The sequence below is a fragment of the Tupaia chinensis genome, unplaced genomic scaffold (genome assembly GCF_000334495.1).
Source record: "Tupaia chinensis unplaced genomic scaffold, TupChi_1.0 Scaffold000208_1, whole genome shotgun sequence".
Taxonomy (NCBI): Eukaryota; Metazoa; Chordata; class Mammalia; order Scandentia; family Tupaiidae; genus Tupaia; species Tupaia belangeri.
Genome location: NW_006159683.1, coordinates 2,935,265 through 2,960,167, shown reverse-complemented (window position 1 = coordinate 2,960,167; position 24,903 = coordinate 2,935,265). Strand labels below are relative to the sequence as shown.

Genomic DNA, 24,903 nt, shown 5'->3' with positions numbered 1-24,903 from the left:
AAATATCACATATGTGGAAAACAACACAAGATAAATACAATTTTGTCTTTATGTCAGATACATAGGAATAGTTATAGTTTACCTATATTTATTAAATTCAACAATTATAATGATAAATGTGACATTATATTTCATTATACTCTTACACAGTTTTAACACTGAGATACCATTATCTATAAGTTCCTGATGTTTTGTTACCTTCATTCTCTAGGCTCTTCCCACTTGTGCTCTTAATCATAGTTCCAGGTCTATTCGGAAATAACTACACTTAGGAAATCCCCAGAGGGCCCAGATGGCTTAGTCTTTTCTTTCTGTTGGTCTTTGTGCTTTTCTTTATAAACAAACACATACCTTCATACATCCTCACATCCATTTTCTCCATATTTCAACATTGACTTGTATACTTTACATACTCCTAAGGATTGAAAGGGTGATTAGATTCAGCAAGACAAGAATATCTGTGGTCTTACTTGAAGATGCTAACACCACTCGTCTTACAAATTGTGGCAGCTTTGCATGCACTTGGTATTCAAGTTTAAAAGTAACTTTGAAATTTATATAACTTGTCGGAACATATAAAGTTATAATGTGATATGTACCCTTCATTAATCTAGTAAATAGTATCAGTATTTCTTTTGCTCGCTCACAGATGCTCTTGGATAGTAAATGTACTTATAAAAATTACTTACCACCTGAATATTGTGAATGTTCAGTTTTTGTAGAGTATTTGACCTTTAAGCTAGAGCTGATCCAAATCAAAGTGCTATTGATAATTTTCATGTTAGTGAAAGCACTCTGTAGAATCAGAAGTATAATATAAAATAAATCACTAGCAATGTCTTCACTAGTAATTTTATTGCTTTCATTAGTGAGGATTTCAAGGAATTTTTTTTGAAACATGTTCTTTGTTAGTTCAGAGCATGTCAGTTTCAAGGTCTGTATGGAAGAGCTCTGTGACAAGCTTTCAATGTTTGTTGATGGAGAACCTCTAAAGGAGCTGTTCAGTTCTCTTTCATCAGACACCTGTTTTCTGAAAGGGTGTCTCATATTAATATGCAAAGGAGTCAGAACAGTTAAGTTTTGGGCTGGGAAGCCATGAGGCTATGTTGCATCAAAAAAGATATACTATTTGATCTGTATGAAGATTTGATCTCTATTCAACATTATAAATCAATAATATGTCTCATTTGAGATATCTCTTCCATTTGCTTTCCTTGTAATCAATAGTAATATACTATAAAAATGGAAACCATATTGTGAAATAGTAAAATTAAAAGGAGACATTTAATGTTAAAATACAGTAATTACCTGAACTTTTTCTCTGCCTTAATAAAAAAGCTAAAATTGGGGCTAGTGGGTGGTGTGGTGGTTAAGGTGCTGGATTCCCACATGACCAACCACGGTTCAAGTCCTGGACCTGGTACTTTGAAAGTCATACCAGATGCATGTGTGCGTGTGCCCAGAATCCCGAGAGGAGAATGGAGGAGAAGGGATTGTGGTGTGACCATCCCCCTGGGGAGGTGATTTCTCGCTTTCCTTCTCTCTGTCTTTCTCTAGTGAGCATATGTACCCTATGACAAAAACCTAAAAAAAAAAAATAAAAAGCAAAAACTAAGCAAACACAAGAAAATCTAAACAAATTGAACATACCAGGTATTCAAAATGTTAAGAATCTTCTATTTTTGCAGGAAGAAGGAAAATTCATGTAAAGGAGGAAAAGAAAACCTGTAGAGCTGCTAGAAAATTGCAAGCTAATATCTATGTTTATATTTTAAAAATATATCTATTTATTCCGTTAACAAATTAGTGGGAGGAGAGGTTGGGACCAATAGAGAGAAAACATTAGACATGAGTATGGCTCATTATTTATTTTAGCTAAACATTATGTTGATTATAATTTCTGTTATTCAAAAATACATATAATAATGATTCTCAAAAGTTGACCTTTGGATTTTAATTAGACATGTGAAATGAAATTACAAGCAACTATATATAATTTTGCCTTTTTGGTGTCCTATAATTTAACTTCATTTTTTTTTAAGCAATTAAAGACAGTTTTGTATATTTAACGAACAAATAAACTAAAATATTTTTGTTTTAAGGTTTTCTACAATAAAAGCAAGTTTGACCCACAGTTCAAAGGGAACTCAGTTATCCATGAAACTGAATACAAAAGAAATTTCAAGAGTTTATCTCCAGTGAAAGAACCAAAATTAAGAAATGATTTGAAAGAAAACGGAAATCTTGAAGAAGAGTCTCCTGAAAGAAAGGTATTTCACTCTTTTTTTTTTTTTTTTTTGAGATGTTTTCGCTATAGGGCGCGTGTGCTCACCAGACAGACAGAGAGAGACATAGAGACAGAAAGCGAGAAATCACCCCCCAGGGGGGATGGTCACGCCGCAGTCCCTTCTCCTCCATTCTCCTCTCGGGATCTTGGGCACGCATGCACACACGCCCGGTGTGAGTTTTAAGCCACCGTGTCCGGGACGTGAACTGCGGTCGACTACGTGGGAATCCAGCTACATAGCCATTACGCTAACTGCTGGTTCCCAAGTATTTCACTCTTTTAAACAAAACAAAAATCTCATGATTTTAGACTCTACACATTATCTTTCACTACCATTTGAGTTTTTTTTTCTTTCTTTTTTTTTTTTTTTAAGCTAGTTCTTTTCTCATTTTGTTTATTCGTCAAACATCAGATGTTCATAGAGCACCTACCAAGAGTCAGGCACTGAGAAGGTATGAAAGTTCAAGAATAACAAACACAGTTAAGTCCCAAACAGTCTTGGGCTAGTGGGGAGATAGATGTTTAAGTAACAGAAAATACTACAATGGGATGAATACTTAGTGATACAACAGGTCAGTCCACTGTGCCCAACATCAAATGATTGGCCTTACAGAGATGAAATCTCCAGGGGTAACAATACTGTTAGAAACGCATTTTAAATTAAGTAACGGAAATGGAACACAAGGAAAATAAACTGCTTAGATTTGATCTGGATGTATATACATGGATTTTAAACCAAAGGTTTCCGCATGCCAAATGATAGCCAATATAATTTACAGATATGTTAACAGCTGCTTCTGTGTGTGAAATTGGTAGCCATTTAGATTGTGGTACCAGGTTAAAATGATATAAATGGTAGGTAAATGAGCATATGTACCACTTCGAATCTCTGGGTGTGTTGGCACCTGACACTTTGTGAGCTATAAAATAGAAAGGATAGAAAGAGTATGAATAAAACTACAAATGACTGAAAGTAAAATGATTTATATGTGTGCGCGCGCACACACACACACACACACACACACACACACACACACACATGTATATATGTATGTAGTGACCATAGGATCACTTTTAGGGAGAAAAAATGAACTTATTCAGTGAAACAAAGTGGTAACTTAGTCAACAAGATCTTACATTTAATTACTATAACACAATTAAATGTAAATTTAGAAAAACAACAGTAAATATAAGATTTAATACTTAGTAACATCAATGTTTTATTTAGATGAGTGTTTATTAATTCAAAATTTTCTCTAGGCAAAATTCTAAAATCTTTATTTTTAGCAAATAAAACTGTATCTTAAGAAATACTTTTAAAAAAGGCATATATGCTAGTTTCAAAACCTGTTTGTTGATTTCAGTTATCTTTAGAAGTTAAAACTTACGTCTAAAAACAGAAATGTAATACAGTGTCCAAGTCTAACTTGGTGGCATCTTTGTTTTCACTTTAATGTATTATATATTTTAAGCATAAAAAGCTTAAATAATTTCCATTGTAGTGTAATAAAACAGATGATCCTTTAAAATTAGAAGCAGAGATGGAATCAAAAGACTCAAAGCAGCCTAAAAAGAAGCTTACCCCTTGGAGACATCAAAGACTTGGGTATGTATTTTGTAAGAAAAATATTATTGTATCTATGTGAGCAACGTGGTGGGATATTTACTTTCATTTTATTTCCACTAGGAAGGTGAATTCTGAATATAGAGCAAAATTTCTGAGCCCAGCTCAGTATTTATATAAAGCTGGGGCCTGGACACGAGTGAAGGAAAGCATGCCGAACCAGGTGAGCGTACGTCAGCTCAGTAAGCTGATATTCTGTTTCAGCTTGCATAATGATTTGATTGCACGGTGATTTCATTTAGTAATGGAGACCACAGTGTAAAGATGTATGGTACAATAACAGCACTAAAAGTATCAGGAACTTTAAGTTGTTGTGTATTAAGATATAATTTGTCACTGTCTTTACTTTTTAATTTTTTAATCAATAGTCCTCCTAAAAGGTACTACTTACATTATTGAAGTCTTCAAAATTAAAAGTTTTTCTACAGTCAGACATTTGATTGTATTAATAAGCTTAATTTGCAGAACTGTAGCATAATAGATTGGATTTACCTTGATACAGCATCTAGACCTCAGTCTCTTAAGTGCAGATTAGTTGTCAAGATAGGTCAACTTGGGAACCAGCAGTTAGCGTAATGGCTATGTTGCTGGACTCCCACGTAGTCAACCGCGGTTCGCGTCCCGGACCCGGTGGCTTCAAACTCACGCCGGGAGCGTGTGCATGCGTGCCCAAGACCCTGAGAGGAGAATGGAGGAGAAGGGATTGCGGTGTGACCATCCCCCCTGGGGAGTGATTTCTCGCTTTCTGTCTCTATGTCTCTCTCTGTCTGTCTGGAGAGCGCACATGAAAACCCAGAAAAAAAAAAAAAAAAAAAAAAAAAGATAGGTCAACTTGTCTGAACTTGTCTGATGGTGGCATGCACTGTCACTGTGTCCAAAAGGAAGGTGCAGCCTGTGCTGTTAAAAGCTTGAGTTATAGTGTTGGGATACCCTGACAAGGGAGAAACTCCAGGAATCTAAAAATCGATTGGAGGGAAAGGACAATTAAGGTTAGAGTTGAGAGGTGCTACTTCAGCACTAGCTGCTGCTGCTTTTTTTTTTTTTTTTTTTTGAGAGGGTTTTGCTATAGGACGTGTGTACTCGCACAGAGAGAGACAGAGGGACAGAAAGCAAGAAATCTCCCCTCGGGCGGATGGCCACGCTGCAATCCTTTCTCCTCCATTCTCCTCTCAGGATCTTGGGCATGCACACACACGTGCCCGGCGTGAGTTTAAGCCACCAGGTCCGTGGCTCGAACCACAGTCGACTACATGGGAGTGTGTTGACATAACCATTATGCCAACTGCTGGTCTCAGTACTAGCTTCTTATATTCAAAGCGTAAAAAGTGGAATATTTTGGTTATTGTATAATTAGCATCTTTAAAATCATATCTTGACCTTTTTTTTTTTTTTGTCTTTTCTATGTGAATAAGCTAAATGAAAACATTTCTGTTTAGCTTAGATGTAAGTAACCACCCCCTTCCCGCTGTCATTATAGAGAGGGATATTTGGATAGGGAATAATCTTTTATCTGTACTTAAAACCATGGCCAACAATTATGCATGATTGGCCTGTGTGGGTATGGTATGGGTACTTTGAACTGCTGGCCTTTGAGCTGGTAGTTCCCAGACATTTTTTCTGGGTGACTCCTGGGTTCTGCATGTGGTTTCAGAAGGTTTCTTGATTCCTGCTACTGTGGCTGCTCTTGGTGCTCTCTACTTGAGAATGACTTAGGGGTAGAGTAACAGACAAAGCTCAAAGGTGTTTTAGGACAACAGTCATCTGGCGAAATCTAAATAAAATACAGGCGTTGGAGGCAGCCTTGATGGAAGAAAGGAACTGAGTCAGCATAATCCTTGAGCAGTTTGTGACCATCCTAGATCTTGGCAAGAAACTCTATGTCTGGGGAGTCTGATGGGTCTGGGGAAAAGCCAAGGCAAAGACAGCATACAGTGACCATTGAGGGACCGCTGGTGCTTCACTCAGTTGAGGTCATGGGAAGCTACTTATTTTGAAAGATGAACTCTGAGACTTTTTTACACTACTATGAATTGGTTTTAGGTTTCAGATCTAAACATTACATAGACTATCAGATCATTATGTCTGAAGTCAAAATAACGTGAAATTTTTTATCTTCCCCTGATGGAAGAGAACATTTTTATTGTTAATTTAAGATTTGTTTTTTTAGGGTTTCCTTTTATGAGATCTTGGTAACAATTTTGTTTTGTTTTACTTTGTTAATTTCTGTTGGTGGTTGTAAATATTTAAGGTAGTGGTATAGGTTGCCTTAACTTTTTTTGGGCAAAATAATTTAAAAAGTAAATTGGAATTAGAAAAGAATAAGACTTTTTTTAAAAAATGTCCACCAACTTTTTATTTTAAAATAACAAAAATATTTTAAAAGAATAAGAATTTTTAACTAAGAAGTGATCATTGATGGTAATAACAGGTTTACTTGGCTAGGTTATTGATACTTAATATGGGCCATATTTTGTTTAAATCTTAAGATTTTTTTCCCCCCTGGAAGATATGTACTATATGTGACTGATGATGAAGTGCCTAATATAAGGTACTCCGTCATTTCCTGCTCCTAACATTTAATCAAAGGGATATGTTCAGAGTCTTCAAATGTACTTTGACATCAGTGACTTTGTTATCATTAGAGTATTAACACACTTTTGAATCATGTTACAATTTTCTGGTCCATATACCATCTACATTTCCTTTTCTGTTTTTTGAAATATTGTGCTTTTTGAATTAATCTATAGTCTGGTGCCTGGAAATTTTATCCTTAGTCCCCTGTTCATAAAACATTTGGGTGGTTGTTTTTATTTGTCTGGTGATTATGTGTCATCTGTATAATATAACCACTTGTACCGGTGTTTATATTATAAAGTGTTCACTTAAAGGATTATTTTAAATAATAACCAGTAATTGAAATTGTTTGTTCCCCATGTGCAGAAAAACTAACTACTAAATCTGTGGGGTTGTGTTTATTGCTTGCTAGATAATTGTTTAATCATCCAAACTATTATACATTGATTGAGGTAATTTTATTCTCATTGTTTTCCGCATACATGACTTTGTTTCTAAATAAAGTCCCACATTTGAGAGAGATCCTGTAATGTGACAGATATTGCAAGGACTAGGTATAAACTGACTTCTATTTTAGGGAAAAATTTTTTTTTCCTCCAGTTTTGTGAGTTTGAATTTTCTGCATATAAATGTTAAACAATTTAGTTGAACTTTTAATTTGTGAAAATAAATCCAGAAATGAAAACATTCTACTTAGTGTTTCTATCATATAATCTGATGGCATTACTTGACCTGGAAAGCAGTGCGTGTATGTATTATTTTAATTTAGTTGGAAATGGTTTATTCCTTTACGTTTTACTGGTTCTGGTTATTGGCTGTAGGGATTGTTCTTAAATTTTAAGGACAAGTTTTTATTTTTTTGATCTTTTTATTTATTTATTTATTTTAAGTTGCCAGAGAGGGTGTGCATTCCCCAGAGAGACAGAGAAGGGAGAAATCACCCACCCAAAGGGTTGTGGACATGCTGCAATCCCTTCTCCATCCTGTCCAGATTCTGGGTGTACATATACTTGTGTCCTGCATACTCTTGAAGTTGGGATTTGAACTGTGGTTGGCCATGTGGGATCTGACTCCCTTAACTACCAGGCCATGGGGCCACCTTTAAGTAAGACAGGAAGTTACTTATTTGTCTATTTTCTCCACATATGAGAGAGAGAGGTATGGCACCCACAAAAGGGTCTTGATGCAGTGATCCACTCCCAGGCAGCCCCATAATGGGCACTTGCATGCCCACCAGTCATGAAGGTCTCTGGACTTGTACCTGGAATCTTCTCATGTGAGTCAGCCTCATAGAGTGTCAGGTTTTACTACTATGTCACCATTCACACCCAGGGGATGTTCTTAATATCGAGTTTACACCATTTCTTTCTTTTTCTCTTTCTAGTACAACACCTTATTTTGGGAGATGTTTTCCTCGTACTGTTTTTCATCTTAGTTTAGGATTATAGATGTTCAAAACTGAGCATTTGTAAAACATAATATTACTACGAAGATTTGATAAAGATAGCTGATAAAGTAAGTTCAAGCACCGAGTTTTAAATGTCAGTAAACATATAGAACTGAATTAACTGGCTTAATAGAATTTCCATAAGGTATTTTCATTTCCCTCCTCTCTAAATAGGATTAATACCAAATATAACTGGATCACTGTGTCCATAGAGGGGGTATTTGTCCATCGTCTCGTTTATCAAACAGTAGGGTTCTGCCTCTTAGAATGTTGCCTCCTCGGCTGCTCCTTCCCATACTACCCAGTGTGTAGTGTGGTCTTATTTTGGACCACTCCTTCAATTTCTGTCTCATTGTTTTTATGTATAGGCCATTCCAGTGTCAGGATAATCATTTGTGTGCAGGTCAGCCTCCTCTAGCAGACTGTGACTCCTCGAGTGCTTATCTTTGGCTACCAGCTGTCTCTCACTCAGGCCTGCTGCTTAGTCTATATTTGTGCATTCAGTGCTTAAATGCTACATTTTCCTTCACCTTGGGAGTTCACAGGTTAATGGAGGAGGATGACTTGAACAATGGAATGGGGTCAGAACTAATGGGGATGTGTACCAAGGACTTTGAGAAGAGAGGAGAAAGTGATGCTAAGGCATGCAGATTTTATCACGTAGATGATGGAGTAGCTATGAAACATGTGAGACATGGAGTCACGTACAGAAATACTGTCCAGGGAGTATCAAGACAGGCTATAACAAGGCTTCTATGCCTGCATGCAGGATGTGCTCATTAGAAGGTCAACAGACCTGGTCCCCATGTCTCAGTTCTACCCATTTAGTGCAAAAACCACTACTTGTAATTTTTTTTTTTTTAGAGTCTTTTTGCTATAGGGTGTGTGTGCTTGCCAGACAGACAAGAGAGAGACAGAGAGACAGAAAGCGAGAAATCACCCCCCAGGGGGGATGGTCATGCCGCAATCCCTTCTCCTCCATTCTCCTCTCGGGATCTTGGGCACGCACACACAAGCGCCTGGCGTGAATTTAAGCCATCGGGTCTGGTACTCGAACCGCGGTCGATTACGTGGGAGTCCAGCGACATAGCCATTACGCTAACTGCTGGTCCCACTACTTGTAATTTTCTTTAAAGTGAAGGAGTTAACTGAAATAATAAATGAACATAACACAAACTTTGGCAGTGAAGGAAACAATGGTGTGAATAATTCTTTAGGTGTATTTTTCAAGTTTCATTTATTTGAGCTGTAGGACTCTGCTGGTATTATGGTTTCTTGTGTCATGACAGGTACTGTCCTTCGCTTTGGCTCATTCTCTAGACCATGGACGTTTCCTTCATTTGCATTCAGTGTTGTCTTCTTAAGGATCTGAGGATATTTTCCCAGTTGCTTTTGATTGCTTTATTTGCTTACTTTGCCTTTAAACAAATGAAAGGTAACTTCTCCTTTTAAAGTTAGTATCCCATGTTTCTGATATAAAGTATCAGAATTTTTTGAGAATAAATAAAGCTTGTCAACAGAACTTTAAGGGGAAAGCTGAAACTTCTTTTTTCACAGTGTAGAATTGCATAAGAGAAGCCAGCAGGTGGCAGTATGATGAATAAAATGAAAGGGACTCAAAAAGACATAAAGGCTTCTTTTCATATGAAAATATGCTATTTACGTAATAGGGAATTCAAATCATCTGTCAGTTCATCAGAACCTTTTCCTTTGAATCTTCTTTGTTTATGATATTGCAATTATTATTTTGTAAGATTTTCTTTTGTGTGTGGAACATTTTAAAAAGCTGAGATTTTGCTGATTCTAAGGGGTTGAGAAATTTGGAAAAGGAAACCTCATCATTCTCTCAGTGGGGCTTCTGATATAATACAAGCTGTAGAAGGAGCTAGGAGTTACTAGTATAGCAGTACTTTCAAGAGGTGGGGAAATAGGAATAGTAATTAGGCTACCAGTCATTGACAGCATCCTAGCAGCGCAAGAATGTGGCTGGTTTAAAAGGTAATATTATGATAGCTTGGTTACTGAATCAAATACTGCTAAGAATACTAAGCAAAGTGGATTGACAAGTTTGATATAAATGTAGAAAGAAGAATAATAAGGTATTTCATTAATTCCCATTAATATTCAGTTCTGGCATTAAGTGTGTTTCTGTATTCCTCTCCTAGGGTTCTCTAAATGCCATGTGGTATGCGGAGGTTGGTTGCTTTTGAGTTTTTAAAAACTATAATAATGCATAGAGTACTTGTGTAATTTCAGTTGGAATAAGAAGTAGGTGTCAATATTTTCCTTAGCTGCTACAAATTTATTCATGCCTGCTGGTCTGTAATAAATAACTGCATTATGCTTTAGCTTGTTCTATTTTCTGCTTAAATGCTCATAGTCTGATGACTGTATGTGGCTGTTTTTGCCTTCTTTTCTCCTTGGTCTCTGGCTGTATTTGTGCAATGTCTTTACTCTGCTGCTTGGTGATATTTGTAAAGGAGTATTTACAATAACACATGATGTCTAACTCTCTTGTATAGGTTAAAGAACTCCGAGAGAAGGCTGAGTTTTATAGGAAACGAGTTCAGGGAACACATTTTTCTCGAGACCATTTGAATCAGATTATGTCTGATAACAACTATTGTTGGGATGTTTCCTCGACCACGAGCTCAGAAGGAACCATTAGCAGCAACATCAGAGCACTAGATCTTGCTGGGTGAGGTGTTTGTTGTGAATGGCAGAAAGAAAATATGCGGAAGCTTATGCCGATCAGGATGATTCAGGAAAATAATAGGACTATTCAGAATCTGTCTCCTAGTCAGATGGATGCGTGCCAGCCATTTATTTGGTTTCATTACTTTTAGTTTATTCTCTAAAAAATAAAGCTGTGGGCACTTGTGTATAAATAATACATAATATAAACTTGGAAAACTGGATTTTAGAGTATTCTTTGTTAACAATAGCAGACTAGGGATGATTGTATGAGCTGTAACAGAACTTCAAGAAGTTGTTTTTATTAAGAAAAAGGGTCAACAGCAATAAACATTCAGAGTATAAACTATTAGTACATATTTATTATCATTTGTTAATGGATTTTGTGGTTAATATGGAGCTTGACCCCTGATTTTACGGGAGAATTTTCTGCTGTTTTGGGTTTTAAAGTGGATGTGATTTATAAGAGAAGTGACACATCGATTTGTGACAAATAAAATGGATCTTAGCTATTAGAGAGTCACACACTGCACAGTAATGTCTTGGCCAGTAATGGACTGCATGTGTAATGGTGGTCCCATGAGATGTTTGGGCTGTGTCATACCGCCTAAGTATGAAGTAGGCTACACTGTGTAGGCTTGTGGAAGTACACTCCATGATGTTCACACAGTGACAGAATTGCCTAGCAGTGCATTCTCAGAATATGTCCCAGTCACTAAGTGATGCATGACTTTATGTTAGTAGTCATGCTTACCAACTGAACCTATAAATTTTAATTTTATCCGATTTTAAAAGTTTGTTACAAAATCTACAATTTATTGAAAAAATGAATCTACCGAAAGTAAAACTTGAATCAGCTTATTAATCACAAGTATACTTGTTTGTGTACAAACTCCAGTTGAGTATCTAAATAACTCTGACCATGTGGGGTCATGGTTCTTTGTGTAAAAGCCAGTTTAGGGGCTAAGTATGACTTGTCTGCAGAGGTGCAGGCATATATTCTTGAAGGTAGAAGGGAAGATAAATATATTTTATTTTGGAATATAATCATAGAAACTCAGATTATAACTTTCATTTATTATCCTATGAAATGAACTCTTAATTAGATTTCTCTTTTCATTTGCACAAGGGAGTATCTTGAGAAACCAGGTAGTTGTGAACAGTGGAATGAATTGTTGAACTCACTAAAATAAGTGTAAACTTCTAAACTCAAACTACTTAAGTTTAAATAAAACTTTTTTTTTTTTTAATGCAGAGATCCCAGAAGCCATAAGACTTTGCAGAAATGTCCTTCTGCAAAACCAGAAGAAAAAGGACATACCTTAGAAGAACAGCCACAGAAAAATACCACGAAAAAATTAGGCATGTCAGAGTCTCCCACTGTACCTGTTAGAAGGCGACTGGCTTGGGATGCAGAGAACACCAGTGAAGACATACAGAAAGAGCCCAGAGGGGAGGAGGAAGAAAAGGAGAGGGACAAACAGGTTTATGTAGAAGAGTTAGAGAAGTTGGATGTACATGAGAAATCTAAGCCAGACAAGATAAAAGAAGGGTGAGTGTTTTAATTTACTCAGTATGTGTGGAAGCATTAATATACATGGTTACTATTTATCTTGTTTTGTTACTAACTATAGTAGTTTACACTTTTGGTTTTATGACTAATCACGAGCAGATTTTTCTTAAATGCCACAAAGTAAGAACTGTTGCATAGTTTATAATTTGATTCACTCAGGTATTTGAGTCACGACTAATTGATAATTGAACACTGAAACACTTTGGAGGAAGCAGAGTTATTTTTATTTAGGTCCTGTAATTATGACTTGTGAGATTTACAAATGCATCTGGAAGAATAACTTCCTTTATACTGAAGGAAAATAAGCTGATGTTCTTTAATATCAGATGGTTCTACCAAAGAAGAAAGAATAGATAATGTTTTGTAATTAAAAAGAGAGATTTCTGACAATAGTCAATCCTATTGTCACGTGCAGATTATTTTGGGGAGTGATACTGTACCACTGAGAGTGGTGGTGCTTTGTGTCAGTAGTCCAAATCCTTTACTTGTGGGTGTGCAGCTGATCTGAGCTTGGGCCCTGACTTAGTGGAAGAATTATCAGCTGTGTTGTTACTGACTTATGTTGATCATCCCCTTTCCAGTATTCAGTCACTCTTGACTGGACATGGATTTCTTATTTTTTCAGAAAGAAAATGGCCTTCAAGTTTTTTACTTTATTATTGCATGATAGCAAGGTATTTTTAATCATACTTTCTGGAAGAAATGCTTCATAATAGCTTGTTCCAATTTGTAGGTCGGATTCTTCTTCCGTATCCTCAGGAAAAGGAGGCAGACTTCCTACTCCAAAGTTGAGAGAACTGGGTGGAATCCAAAGGACTCATCATGACCTTACTACTCCAGCTGTTGGTAATAGGCAAACACTGCATAGCTCTTGTATAACTTGCCTTTTCTCCATGATCATTTGGTTTCACTGAAACTCGTCCTCTGCACTTTTGTAGGTGGTGCTGTTTTAGTTTCTCCATCTAAAGTGAAGTCTCCAGCTTCAGAACAGAGGAAAAGATTGACTCCTCAGGATGGCCTAGAAACTCCCAAAACTGTCTTAACTAAGGTAAATATTTTTATATTTTGGAAAAGCATCTATCTGTTCCAGATTATTTTAGTTATATGTAATAAAAGGTAGATTGACATTTTGGAAACTTCTGTCATACGTTGAAACGATACAATTCACATGATTTTTGTAAGGCAAAGGCATTGCATTTCTGTTGATATACCTCCAAATCTTGTCAGTAGTGACTCAACAGGAAGAGAGAGAAGAAAAGCAATACTGTCCGCTGAGCATCTTCTGTGTGGCAGTTGTGTTCCAGCACTATTTTAGCACTGGAAGTACCATAGTGAACAAAACAGATAAAACTCCTGACCCTCGTTGAGTTTAGATTCTAGTGGCAGAGAGAGGCAATAAGCAAGATAACTAGATAAATCACAGTATTTTAGCTAGTGATGAGTATGAAGGAGAAAAACCAGGAGATATAAACAGAAAATGGCCAGTGAAGTCCTCACTGAGAGGATAGCATTTGGGTAGGATCTGAAGGAGGTGGGAGAATAACTTGTGTGAATATCTGGGAAGACTTTCTAGACAGAGAAAGCAATAAGGGTAAAATCTCTGAGATCAAGAGAGTACCTGAGGGGCCAGGATGTGGCGTAGTGGTTATATTGCTGGACTTCCACAAGGCCAACCACGGTTTGAGTCCCAGACCTGGGACTGTGAAATGGGAAGCCATTGGAAAGACAGAAACAGTACATAATTTGACTTAGGATTTTTTGAAAGTCATTCTGGTCACCGTGTTGAGAGCAGACCATGGGGGAGCAAGGGTAAGGACATGGAACCTGTTAGGAGTCAATTATAATATATAATATCATTTATGATTTTTAATCTGAGTGATAAAGGGTGGAGTTGCCATTTTACTGAGATGAGGAAAACAGTGAGAGGAAAAGATCTATCAGGAAAGATCAAGAGTTCTATTTGGAATATGGTAAGTTTGAGAAGTTTATTGGTTATATGTGTTGAGGAGGGAGTTGACCGTATGAGTCCATTGGCTAGATGCAGTGTAGAGGAAAAGGAGCTGCAGATACAGATTTGAGGCTCTTTATTTTAAAGGTGGGAGAGGTATGTAAAGCCTTGAGACTGTAGGAGACAGTCAAAGGAGCAGAGCTTCTGAGCCCCTGTTGAAGACTAACCAGCAAGGAGACTGAATGGAAGGTGGTGACAAGAGGAGACTGGAGTCTGGAGGTATCTAGGTGGAGTTGAGAATCAATGATCCTGATAAGTCCAGAAGGTATGAGAATTGGCTATTAGATTTAGCAACATGGAAGTCACCGTTCACCTTCATAAAGGACAGTTTTGTTGGTAGGGATGGGTAAAAACCTAAATGCAAGCGGATCACAGAGAAATAAGAGGAGAGGACTTGGAGACAGCTATTACAGATGATTGTTTCTGGAGTTCTTTTTCCAAGAAGGGAAACAGAGTAATGTAGTAGTAGTTGAAAGAAGTGAGACCAGAATGGAAGAGAGAACAGCATGTTAGTATGTTGATGCAAATAATTTGTAAGACAAACTGAAGGGGTTGTGTGTTTTTCTCTGAGCATGTTTGGCTGTAGAGGTGGAGGATAGAAAGTCGTATTTACTTGGCTTGTCAAGAGAGTAAGACAAAATGAGGAGCAGGTACAAGAGTTCAGGTATGTGCAGGGAAGTGATTATATGATCGGCTATGGACCTTGAATTGGTTAGGGAGGAACAGTAGGAAAGACTGAAAGGTATAAAAGCATGGAGAGCAACTGTGGGTACTAGAGGCAGTGCAGGAGGAGGGTGGGAAATGGACGAGAGTGAGAGGGAGGGAATCAAGGGGAAAAGGAAAGAAGCAAAACTGTTCTGTTCCCTTGTTAGCTCTCCTCCTCACGAGGACACCGACTGGAAGGTGTGAGCTTCCAGGCAGCTGTGCACACAGCTCTGACTCAGCCAGAATGAGTGATTCTGATCCATACTTGCAGCTGGACTTATATGTCTTATTTTATCTATTGTGGAATCAATTTGTTGAACAACCCAAATAGAGTAATAGTGCCATTAACATCTTAATGCCAGTCTTTGCCTCAGAGGGCACATACTACAGTTGTAGCATTTTAATTAAATACCCTTCTAAAGTAAACAGACTTTTTATTAATAATTTAATTAGAAATCTTTCTGTGTAAATTTTTTTGCCATCAGCACTCCCAGGAGTTGTATTCAGGAATTAGATTTGGTTATTTCTCATCCTCTACCCCCTTGGTTCCTGGTCGGCATTGGAGTCATCAAACGATATACACAACCATTTTTTTCTCATTTACTTTCTTGTAAATACTATTACATATAAAATTAAACTCATAAGTCTTTAAGTTTTCATTAAATTATTCCCATTATTAGATTTTCCTTGAGTAGTCTCACCTTCTGTCTCTTTTTTGCCATAGGAATTAGGGAGCTTACGTGATTGTAATGTCCAGAAATCGTACCACTGTTAACTTTTAATCATCTTTATTCCACCTTGACTTGTGGAATATTATGGGGCAGCAGCAGTTTGGGTAACTTATACTTTACATGTGTCAACTTGTTTAGTCTTCAAAATGAATCTCAGAGCTAGGAATTTTTATTACTTTCACTTAGGTGGTAAAACTAAGAATACAAAACTGCTAAATGGTAGAGTAAAATTTGACTTCAGTTGGTCTTTCTCACATCTGTGTTTTTAACTCCTAAACAATAGTGTCTTATAAAACTTAAAAGAGTTCTCATGGTATTGATTTCATTATCAAGGAGCATTTTCAAATCTTGTAAATGAAAAGCTTGTGTGTGCTAGCTTGCCTCATTCATTCAGCAGATGTTAGCCACATGCTAGTTGCTGTGGCCATGGTAGTGAATAAAAAGAGACATGGTATAGCCCAGTACAATAATCAGTCACACCAATAAAAAGAAACAGAAACACAGTAGAATTAAAAGTACTAAGAATTTCAAAGTAGAATGCTGTTCTGGAGAAAATTGGCCTGGTCATGTAGGTCAGAAAACTTCTTGGAAATCAAGGATGCTCCTTAAAAGAAGTCATAATTGAGCTAAGACAGAGGAAAAGGAAGCATTAACTGGATAGAAAGGGTGGGGAGGAGGAAGTAGCATGTGCCGAGATCCTTTTGAGAGAAAGAACATAAGAGTTTTCAGAAACAAACAGCAGTATAGGGTGTGGCAGGGAACGTGGTGGAAAAGATAGCAATACTGAAAATATCTGTAATTGTCCCCAGTGCAAAAGATGGCATTGAAATATTTGAAATGTAGGGCTGTTGTGATTGTTTTATGTTTGGCAAGTTCTGCTTGGCTTCCCTGGAAAGCAAGAGTATGCTGTGGATATCCTTAAAAGCAACTGTGATAGTTAAGTAGAAGAATTTGATAGCTTGGAGTAAGTAGGTGGGTGCAGATAGAGGTGGATGAAACTGAAGAATTGTGAAAGTGGAACAGTGGCAAGACTTGATGCTAGGTTGGATAATGGGGATGAGAGACAAGGATGATAGACCACGGTTGACTTTTCTTGGCTTCTTCAGAGAGATTGATGGTGATCTTGAACACTGTGTAAGAGAACTTTGGGCAAGACCTCTCTTTGTGGGAAATACCAGCAATTTCATTTTTATTGACTCAATTCAATATTTAGTGGACTTTTACTATGTGCCAGACACTGTTCTAGGATCTGGGATTCATTGGTCAACAAGTCAAAATCCTGTCTTCATGGAGCTTACATTTTCAGTGGGAGAAAAGGACAATTTTTTGAAAAGATAATCCCAGGTCATTTTAAGTGCTGTTAATTAAATGTATGCAGCTCGCCTTTCGGGATTGGATGAGGCTTCTGTAGTTCGGGCCACCAGGACAGGCCCATTTACAGAGGTGGCATTTTAGCTGACTCCTGACTAATGAGTGAGGTGCCCATTGCAGTCGTGTGGGGCAGACATTTGCCTGGTAGAAGAAACAGTAAGGCAGGTGTTAGAGAGTTTTAACGAGAGTGAGAAGGCCGGTGATGCCAGAGCCTAGAGAAGGGTAAAGGAGAAGCTAGAAAATAAGGTTGGAAAGGGGGAACAGGTAAGGCATTTGGTTGTTATTCTAGGGCCACTGGCAAGTTCTTGGAAAACTAGAAGCAACAGCAAATGAGATCTGATTTATGGACTAACTCAAACCACTGTGGTTACTCAGTGGGGAACTGCCATACACAGGGCAGAGTGGAAGCACTGAGGCTGGTGAGGAGGCTGTGGGTTCAAAAACAGATCACAAAATCAGATGCATTAAACCTGGGAACCCCATGTGTTTGACATACTTCATCGATTTCATTCAGGTCTTTTTAACCATAGTGAAATCAATTTGACTGAGATCCTAATTTGTGTTGATATATATAGAAAAAGAAAATAAATCAAGAGAACAATTTCTCTTTGGAATTATTTGTATTACACTAAGTGATCCTTGTAGTTAAAAAGGAAAGAAAAAGAAGATTTGTGGTTTTATCCTAGATCTGGATTTTAAAATATGTATTTGTTGGTTGAGACCCACGCCATTTCTACTTTAAAGCAGTAAACTATTGCATAAAATTGTATTTAAGATTTCAAAGCATTGTTTGGAATGTTGCGCTGAGATACCTGAAGGTACTAAGTGAAGGCAACAATTGCAAGGAAGAATCAGGAAAGTTTAGGAACTGTATTTTATTTTATCAGCCTGTATTTTAAGAAGTAAAATCATCAGGGACTTTCAGGATCATGATACATTGTCATTGTGGAAAACAGTAAGTACTGACCAAACTCAAATAGGAAATAAATGGTCTCACACTTACTGTCCAAGGGATACCACTGTTATATTTTTGACATTTTTAGTTATATGCATATGTTAGTATATTCATTATACTGTGGATAAGTATGTAGGTGTGGATAGAATAGACTTAGTAGATACATCCATCCTTTAGCTACATTTTTGTTCATATTATTATCTCTTTTTGTGTAAATACTCTGTTAATATTGTGTGGTCAAAGAGCACAAAATTTTGAGGCTTTTGCTTATGTTTTGCCAGCCCCCTCAGAAAGATTATACTTTCAACAGCAGTCTGTAAGAGTTTGCAGCTCACCTTTCGGGATTGGATGAGGCTTCTGTAGTTCGGGCCACCGAACTACAGAGTTTCAAATTTTCCACATCTTTACCAGCTTTGATTATTCTTGTTTTTTTTTTAAATTAATTTTTGCAATTCGATAAATGGAAAATTAATACTTCACTGCTTTTATTTTTTAATTATTTGATTATTAGCAGGGTAGAATACGTTTACCATTTGTAATTCATGTGTACGTTAGTTGTTTATTCATATTCTTTCTCTACCCTTTTAATTAAGTTATTTGTTTATTACTTTTAAAGAAATATTATGTCAATGATAATAATCCATTGTCAGTCATGTAAGTTGTATATTTACCCAAAGTTTTTCCTTTTTCTTTTAATTGTTTTGAATGTGTTTATTTTTTGGTTTTATTAGCAAAGTGTGTTTTATGGTTGTTAGGTTTATAAAATCTTCCCCATATGAAGGTTACATAAATTTTCCCCATAACTTTTCCTATTACTTTTGTGGTCATTTATATCTATTTATTTATTTTTTATTTAAATGTTTGGTTTCTTTATTAACATAGGTTCACATACATATGTATCTTTTCTTTTTTGTGTCATTTAGAAAGAGAGTCGTGCTCTATCCCTGTTAACTTCCCCTGCTGCTGGTATTAAAACAGTCGATCCCCTACCTTTACGGGAAGATTCTGAAACCAGTATCCCCAAATTTGCTGAGGCAGCTCTTCCAGTTTCAAACATCCCAGAATACCCAACAAACACCCCTGGACAGTCGCATTCTCCGCCCTACGCTTCATCTTACTGGCACCCCTCCCGTCGAATTCAGGGTTCTCTGAGAGATCCAGAATTTCAGCATAATGGTAATTATTTGGGTTTTAATTTTTTATCTTTTAAAATTGCATTAGTAGAGACAAAGGCTGTAAGTATATACTTTACACTAATAAGTTATGTTTTTAATTTTTTAAGTTAATGTAATTGATTTCTTCAAATAGGAAAAAAGAATTCAGTCTTTGGAATACTTGATGGTCGTGCACCTAAGCTTGCTTTCACTTTGTGTCAGTGAGTGGTGTCTCGAGTTCTTACCCATACACACATAGGCAGCCCACTTGATGTGCTAGCCCCTCTTCGCAGGTGTGACAACCACAATGTCCCCAGATATTCCAAGTGCTGCCTGTGAATAAAATTCCAGAGCAGAAATGATTTTTCTCTTACTTTTATTAGGCATTGCTCTGTTCATTTCTAGCTTCTAGAACTGTTGAGAAGTCTGGTGCTGTTTTGTTCTGGACTTTTCATCCAAGAAGACATCAGAATGTTAGTGGAAAAGTGAAATTAAAGTATGAATTTATGTTGGGGCAGATTAATTGAAATCCATGCACCATTTTTTCATAATATTCATTTGCTGTGAACTTTTTGAATCTCCCTCGTATGTGGTGTTTTTCTTTTTTTTCTTCATTTTTTGGTGGCTTTTAGAATCTTCTCTTACACCTGTGCTCTGAAATTTTCAATAATGTGTCTTGGTTTGGGTCTTTTTTCATTCTTTGCTATTATCCTGTAGATCTTTTGAACCTGGAAAATTCTTAATTCTGGGAAATTTTCTTGAATTATTTAGTCAGTAATTTCTTACCTCCTATTTTCTGTTTCTTTTTCATGGTGCATCTTTTATTCAGATATTGCATATTATTTTATTTTATTATCTTACCTCTCATTTCTCTGTATTTTTTAAAAAAATAATTTGTAGGAGTTGCTAGTTTTTAGCTTCTACCTCTTCTTTTGGATTTAAAAAAATTGCTATATTTTCAGTTTCCAATAATTTTTTTTATTTAAAGAATTATTTTAACTTTCTCTCTTTCTTTCTCTCTTTCTTTCTCTTTCTCTTTTTTTTCTCTCTCTCACTTTCTTTTTTTCTCTCTCTCTTTCTTTCTTTCATCTGCCCAAGATTTTCTTTTTTAATACTGCATATTCTTTTTATACACCATTCCATTCTTATTTTATGGCTGTAACGTATTATCTCTTTAAAGGATGTATATGATGCCTCATTTTGAATAGAGTCTCCTGCTCTGAGTTGAATATAGTATTACTCACTCAGCGTAGCTCTGATAAGCCTTTAAGGATGAAATCTCCATTCCTCTTATGGGAGAGAGGCAATTAATCAACAATGTACATTTTTTCATTTTAGTTTGCTGTAGGGTGTGTATGCTCACTTGAAAGACAGAGGCAGGATGACCACAGCACAATCTCGTTTCCTCCAGCAGGACTTTTTAAGATGCATTTACATGTGCCCAGAGTGTTTTTCAAGCAGCAGCTCTAGGACTTGAATTATGTAGTCATGTGGGATCCAGTCACCTTAACCACCATACTACCTGGCTGGCCCACCAACTAAATTTAAAAGAGGATCTGACTTTCTATTTTGTAAAAATATATTTTACCCATTTCCTGTTACATTCTTAACTTCACTCCAGCTTCCAGTGGTCTTCACTACTCCCCTGGGCTATTAGGGGAACAGATAGGTTACTTCTTGGTTTTACTCCTTTCACGACTTAAGAATTCAGCTTGCTTGGTGTAGCTACTTACTCACTGCCCTTCCATTTGCTTTCCACTTTCTAGCATTTGTTGCTGTTTTCTTGTCTCCCATTTTCTTTGTCCTATAAGTTCATGTAATTTTTGTAAGTATTCAATGTATCATCTCTAAACAGAAGCCTACTGTGTTTCTTTAAAGTAAGAATAGGTTGATATTATCATTTGAAAGAATTACAGGAGGTTATCCATGGTTTGCATACTTGCTTAAGTACATTATAAATTAGACTAATGGCCTTTTGATAGTGATTTTTGTGAAGATATAAAATTAGTAAAATTTCTACAGCCTACTTTCACTAAGGTTCAGTATAATTAAAATATGCTGCTTGATGGCTTCGAAGGATAATCTTTTCTGTCTTTTCTTTTAAGTGGGAAAAACAAGGATGAACAATTTCCAATTACCTCAGCATGAAGCCTTTAACGATGAAGGTATTTCAAAGTAGTCACGTAACATGAAAGTATGAGATTCTATTATTTGATAGTTTATAATGGTATAATGATCTTACATTTAATTAGCACTTTATAATTTACAAATAGCTTCCACAGATATTTTTTCATTAGATGCTTTGAGAGGGCTGAAATTATCCCCAGTTTATAAATGAGTGCACTGGGACCTACTGCAGTGGAGACTCTTCTGTAGGACAAACGGATGAGAGACTATGCCCGGCTTCACAGCTGAAGCCAGTACTCCATTTTCCACCCTGTATAGCTCAGGGCTCAGAAACCTGGCCTAGTATGGTATCCCATACTTTTTTCAAATGCCTGAATATTCTTATCACTTTTTATGTCTCAAAAAAAATATAGCTAGGGAAAACAAACCTTTTTTCTGATGTAGTTCTCTTTCTGACAAAATGTTTGCTTCTAATAGTGGCAGGAGAAATTTATAATTCTGGATATGAGCAATTAATGTTACTATTTTAATCCATCCTTAAAAGTAAGGAATTACTGAATATGTAAGTTTTGAATAGGAAAATAAATTTAAATTTAGTATGTTATACATTACAAGTTCATAGACAGTAAAGATTTTCTATTCTGTTAGCACGTTTGGGACTTTTCTCAGAATTCACTAAATGAGAAAGCAAGGTGTTATGCAAACATCTGGCAATTTTGAATCCAGTTCTACTTTCTTTTTAATGGAAGAACAATATAAATAATCTTATAACAGATTTGCTTACTTAGAATGAAGGATTTCAGTAATAACAAAGGATAGTATATTAAAGTCAAACATTATTTCTATATTTTGTAAGATTACTTTAGAAATGTGATATAAATACTATGTTAAGGCGTGCCCTTTGTTTTTAAAGAGTTTAGAGAAGCTTTTATGTAGAATACCTGTGTTTTTATAGAAGGGCCAGATAGGATTATGAGCTATTTCCAGTTAATACTGAAATTATGAGATGTGTGTTTAAATTATGGGATTTCAGGAAAGAAAAAAATGTTCATTTGACATTAAAATGTTTGGCTTCTACTTATGTCTGATAAGAACTGGAAAATTACTGAGCTATCATGAAAATGTTAATATTTTACATTTTAATAGATTACCTTTTCTGATTGATCTAACATTAATATTATGAAGCTTGGGGACCAGCAGATGGTGTAATGGTTACGTTGCTGGACTCCCACATTGTCAACCACAGTTCAACTCCCAGGCCTAGTGGCTTGAAACTCTTACTGGGCATGTGTGTGTACATGGAGGAGAAGGGATTATGGCATGGCCATCCCCCACGGGGGATGATTTCTTGCTTTTGTCTCTCTGGCAAGCACACTCACCCTCTAGCAAAAATCTCTCTCTAAAAAAAAAAAAAAATGAAACTTGATGGTTTTAATATTCTGTTAATGTTATATAAAACACATTTTTAATAGATATTTTTATACCGAATATATCTTGGGATTCTTTCATTACAGATGAAGACAGATTGTCTGAGATTTCTGCTCGCTCTGCAGCTTCTAGTCTCCGAGCTTTTCAAACTCTGGCACGAGCTCAGAAAAGGAAGGAGAATTTCTGGGGCAAAACATAAATCTAGTTGAGTTGCTTTTATCTGGGGACTCATTGGCATAATTTCCCCTCATTGTTTACTTTGTTAAGGCTTTCTGACTGTTCACATTTTTTTCTGATGTTTATTACTTTGAAAAATTGCTTTTTTCAGTAGTCAGTCCAGTTTACTTGGAAATTTTTTAACATATGTTTATTCAAATTTAAGTTTTGAAGAATTAGTTTTACATCTATCCCAAAGTACAAAAATGTAGATTATATAGTTCTTCACATGTTCTAACTTTCATATTGGTGTCAGGGAAGCTGGTAGAATTATGAATTTTACTCACCTAGAGACTATTACACGAAGTTCAAGTGAAGAATTAAAGAGCCAGATGTGGAGTATGTATTCCCCTCAGATTGGCTACATGTATCTTTCTAATTGTAAATGTCATACAATGAATTTATTATTCCTTTAACTTTTGCCGAAGTGTTTCTTTTTATTTTAGTACCTTCTGTATGTGGTTGCAGTGTTAAGATAAATGTAATTTGGAAATTACCAGCTGTATATATTTTTCTTATTTATGTAACGAAATTTGCTGAGGGAGGATATGTATATTTTTTGACCTTTGTGTGTATTCTATTTGTATAATGACCTTGGCTTACATTTGAATAATGTCTGGATTTTGAAAAATTATTTGTATAATGGCAAATTAAAAATTTGTAGACATTTTGAAATAAAAGATTGATCATGTGTGTTTGGCTTCTTCAGAAAGTTTATTACACAGTCATGTTGGGCATGTGGACTTTCATGCCCCAAATTCCTATAGGGTGGCCTATGTTGCTTAGAAAACAAGTGACTAATCTGTTCAAAAGTGCTTAGTTTGGTCAGAAGCGCTTTTGTAAACCATTAGCTCACAGTACTTTAGTTTGTTAAAGATCTTATGTTATTGTGAGGTTGTGAAGAACTGTAGGCACACATTTCCCTGCCTTCCAGTGACCTTTTCAAGCTGTTCATTAAGAAAACTACTGAGGAGCCAATCAGTGTGATGGTGGGTAAGGTGACCTGATCCCACGTGGATGGCTGTGCGTTTGAATCCTGGACCCAGTAGCTTGAAAAAAAAAAAAAAAAAAAAAGCTGGGCTTGTGTGTGTGTGTGTGTGTGCCCAAAATCCCAAAAGAAATAAAGGAAGGATTGTGGTGTGACCTTCCCCTTTGGAGGGGATACTTTCTTACTTTTTCTCTCTGTCTCTGGTGAGTGCATGTGCTTTCTAGGATAAAAAATAAATAACTAAGGGGCCCAGCCATGTGGAGCAAGTTGTAGGGCATTGCTGTGTGAGGCCAGAGCCACACGAGAGGCCTAAGTTCAAATCCTAGGTCAATCTGAGTAGGTCAGATGTAGTATATGTCTGTAATCCTAGCTAAGTGGTAAGCTGGGGCAGAGGATCATAATGATGAGTCTGTCAGGGGCACCTTTGTCTCCTCCCCTGCCACACACATTCTCTCTCATTAAAAAAAAGTTATTAAGGCACTAAACATGGAATAAAAATGTGCAATTAGTGTATGACTGGGTTTTAGAATAAGTTGGCTTCTATATAAATGTTCTGAGATGTATTAGTTGTGAAATAAGTTTGGAACTTACTGTCCCTCTAGAAACTTTGAGTTGTCACGTTCTTTGAAAGTTGGTTCATTTAGCTGGTTATGATAGTTTTCAATGGTTGGTCACTGTTCTATGGTGAAAAATCAGCTAGTTTGCAGGAATCGTGGATAATTTATAGTCTATCTTCCCTAAACTACAGACTAAAAATCTTGTACATACAGGGAAATGAATCAAACTGTATGAATTTATTAGTTGTTAGATGGATTAGGGTATGGCTCTCTTGGGCCCAAGGTCCTGACCCCAGTGTCTGTGTGATAATTTAACCCTCCTCAGTGACCAGAGGAGTGAATGGTGTGAGGGATCAGTACTTTCCATCATTTCTCTAAGAGCAACACAGGCATGCATTTGTTTTTATTAAAGTTTATTTCTTGAGAGAGAAGAGAGGGAGGCATTCCAAAGGGATCTTCATGGC

At 36.4% G+C, this 24,903-nt stretch overlaps 1 protein-coding gene across 7 annotated transcripts in view; it reads left to right on the top strand.

Moving 5' to 3' along the window:
• SAXO6 (stabilizer of axonemal microtubules 6) overlaps positions 1–23,565 on the top strand; it is a 30,476-nt gene extending 6,911 nt beyond the window's left edge. For 5 of the 7 annotated variants that reach the window (XM_027771361.1, XM_027771360.1, XM_027771358.1 and 2 more), the window contains 11 exons: positions 2,103–2,270; positions 3,790–3,893; positions 3,975–4,074; positions 10,098–10,127; positions 10,455–10,630; positions 11,882–12,178; positions 12,933–13,045; positions 13,138–13,247; positions 18,893–19,145; positions 21,229–21,288; positions 22,765–23,565. In XM_027771361.1, coding sequence (XP_027627162.1) covers positions 3,829–3,893; positions 3,975–4,074; positions 10,098–10,127; positions 10,455–10,630; positions 11,882–12,178; positions 12,933–13,045; positions 13,138–13,247; positions 18,893–19,145; positions 21,229–21,288; positions 22,765–22,877 — 1,317 coding nt within the window. In that variant the 5' untranslated portion in view covers positions 2,103–2,270; positions 3,790–3,828 and the 3' untranslated portion in view covers positions 22,878–23,565. The remainder of the gene's footprint in view (positions 1–2,102; positions 2,271–3,789; positions 3,894–3,974; positions 4,075–10,097; positions 10,128–10,454; positions 10,631–11,881; positions 12,179–12,932; positions 13,046–13,137; positions 13,248–18,892; positions 19,146–21,228; positions 21,289–22,764) is intronic. The other 2 variants (XM_027771364.1, XM_027771359.1) reach the window with 2 other exon arrangements.
• The last annotated feature ends 1,338 nt before the right edge of the window (positions 23,566–24,903 follow it).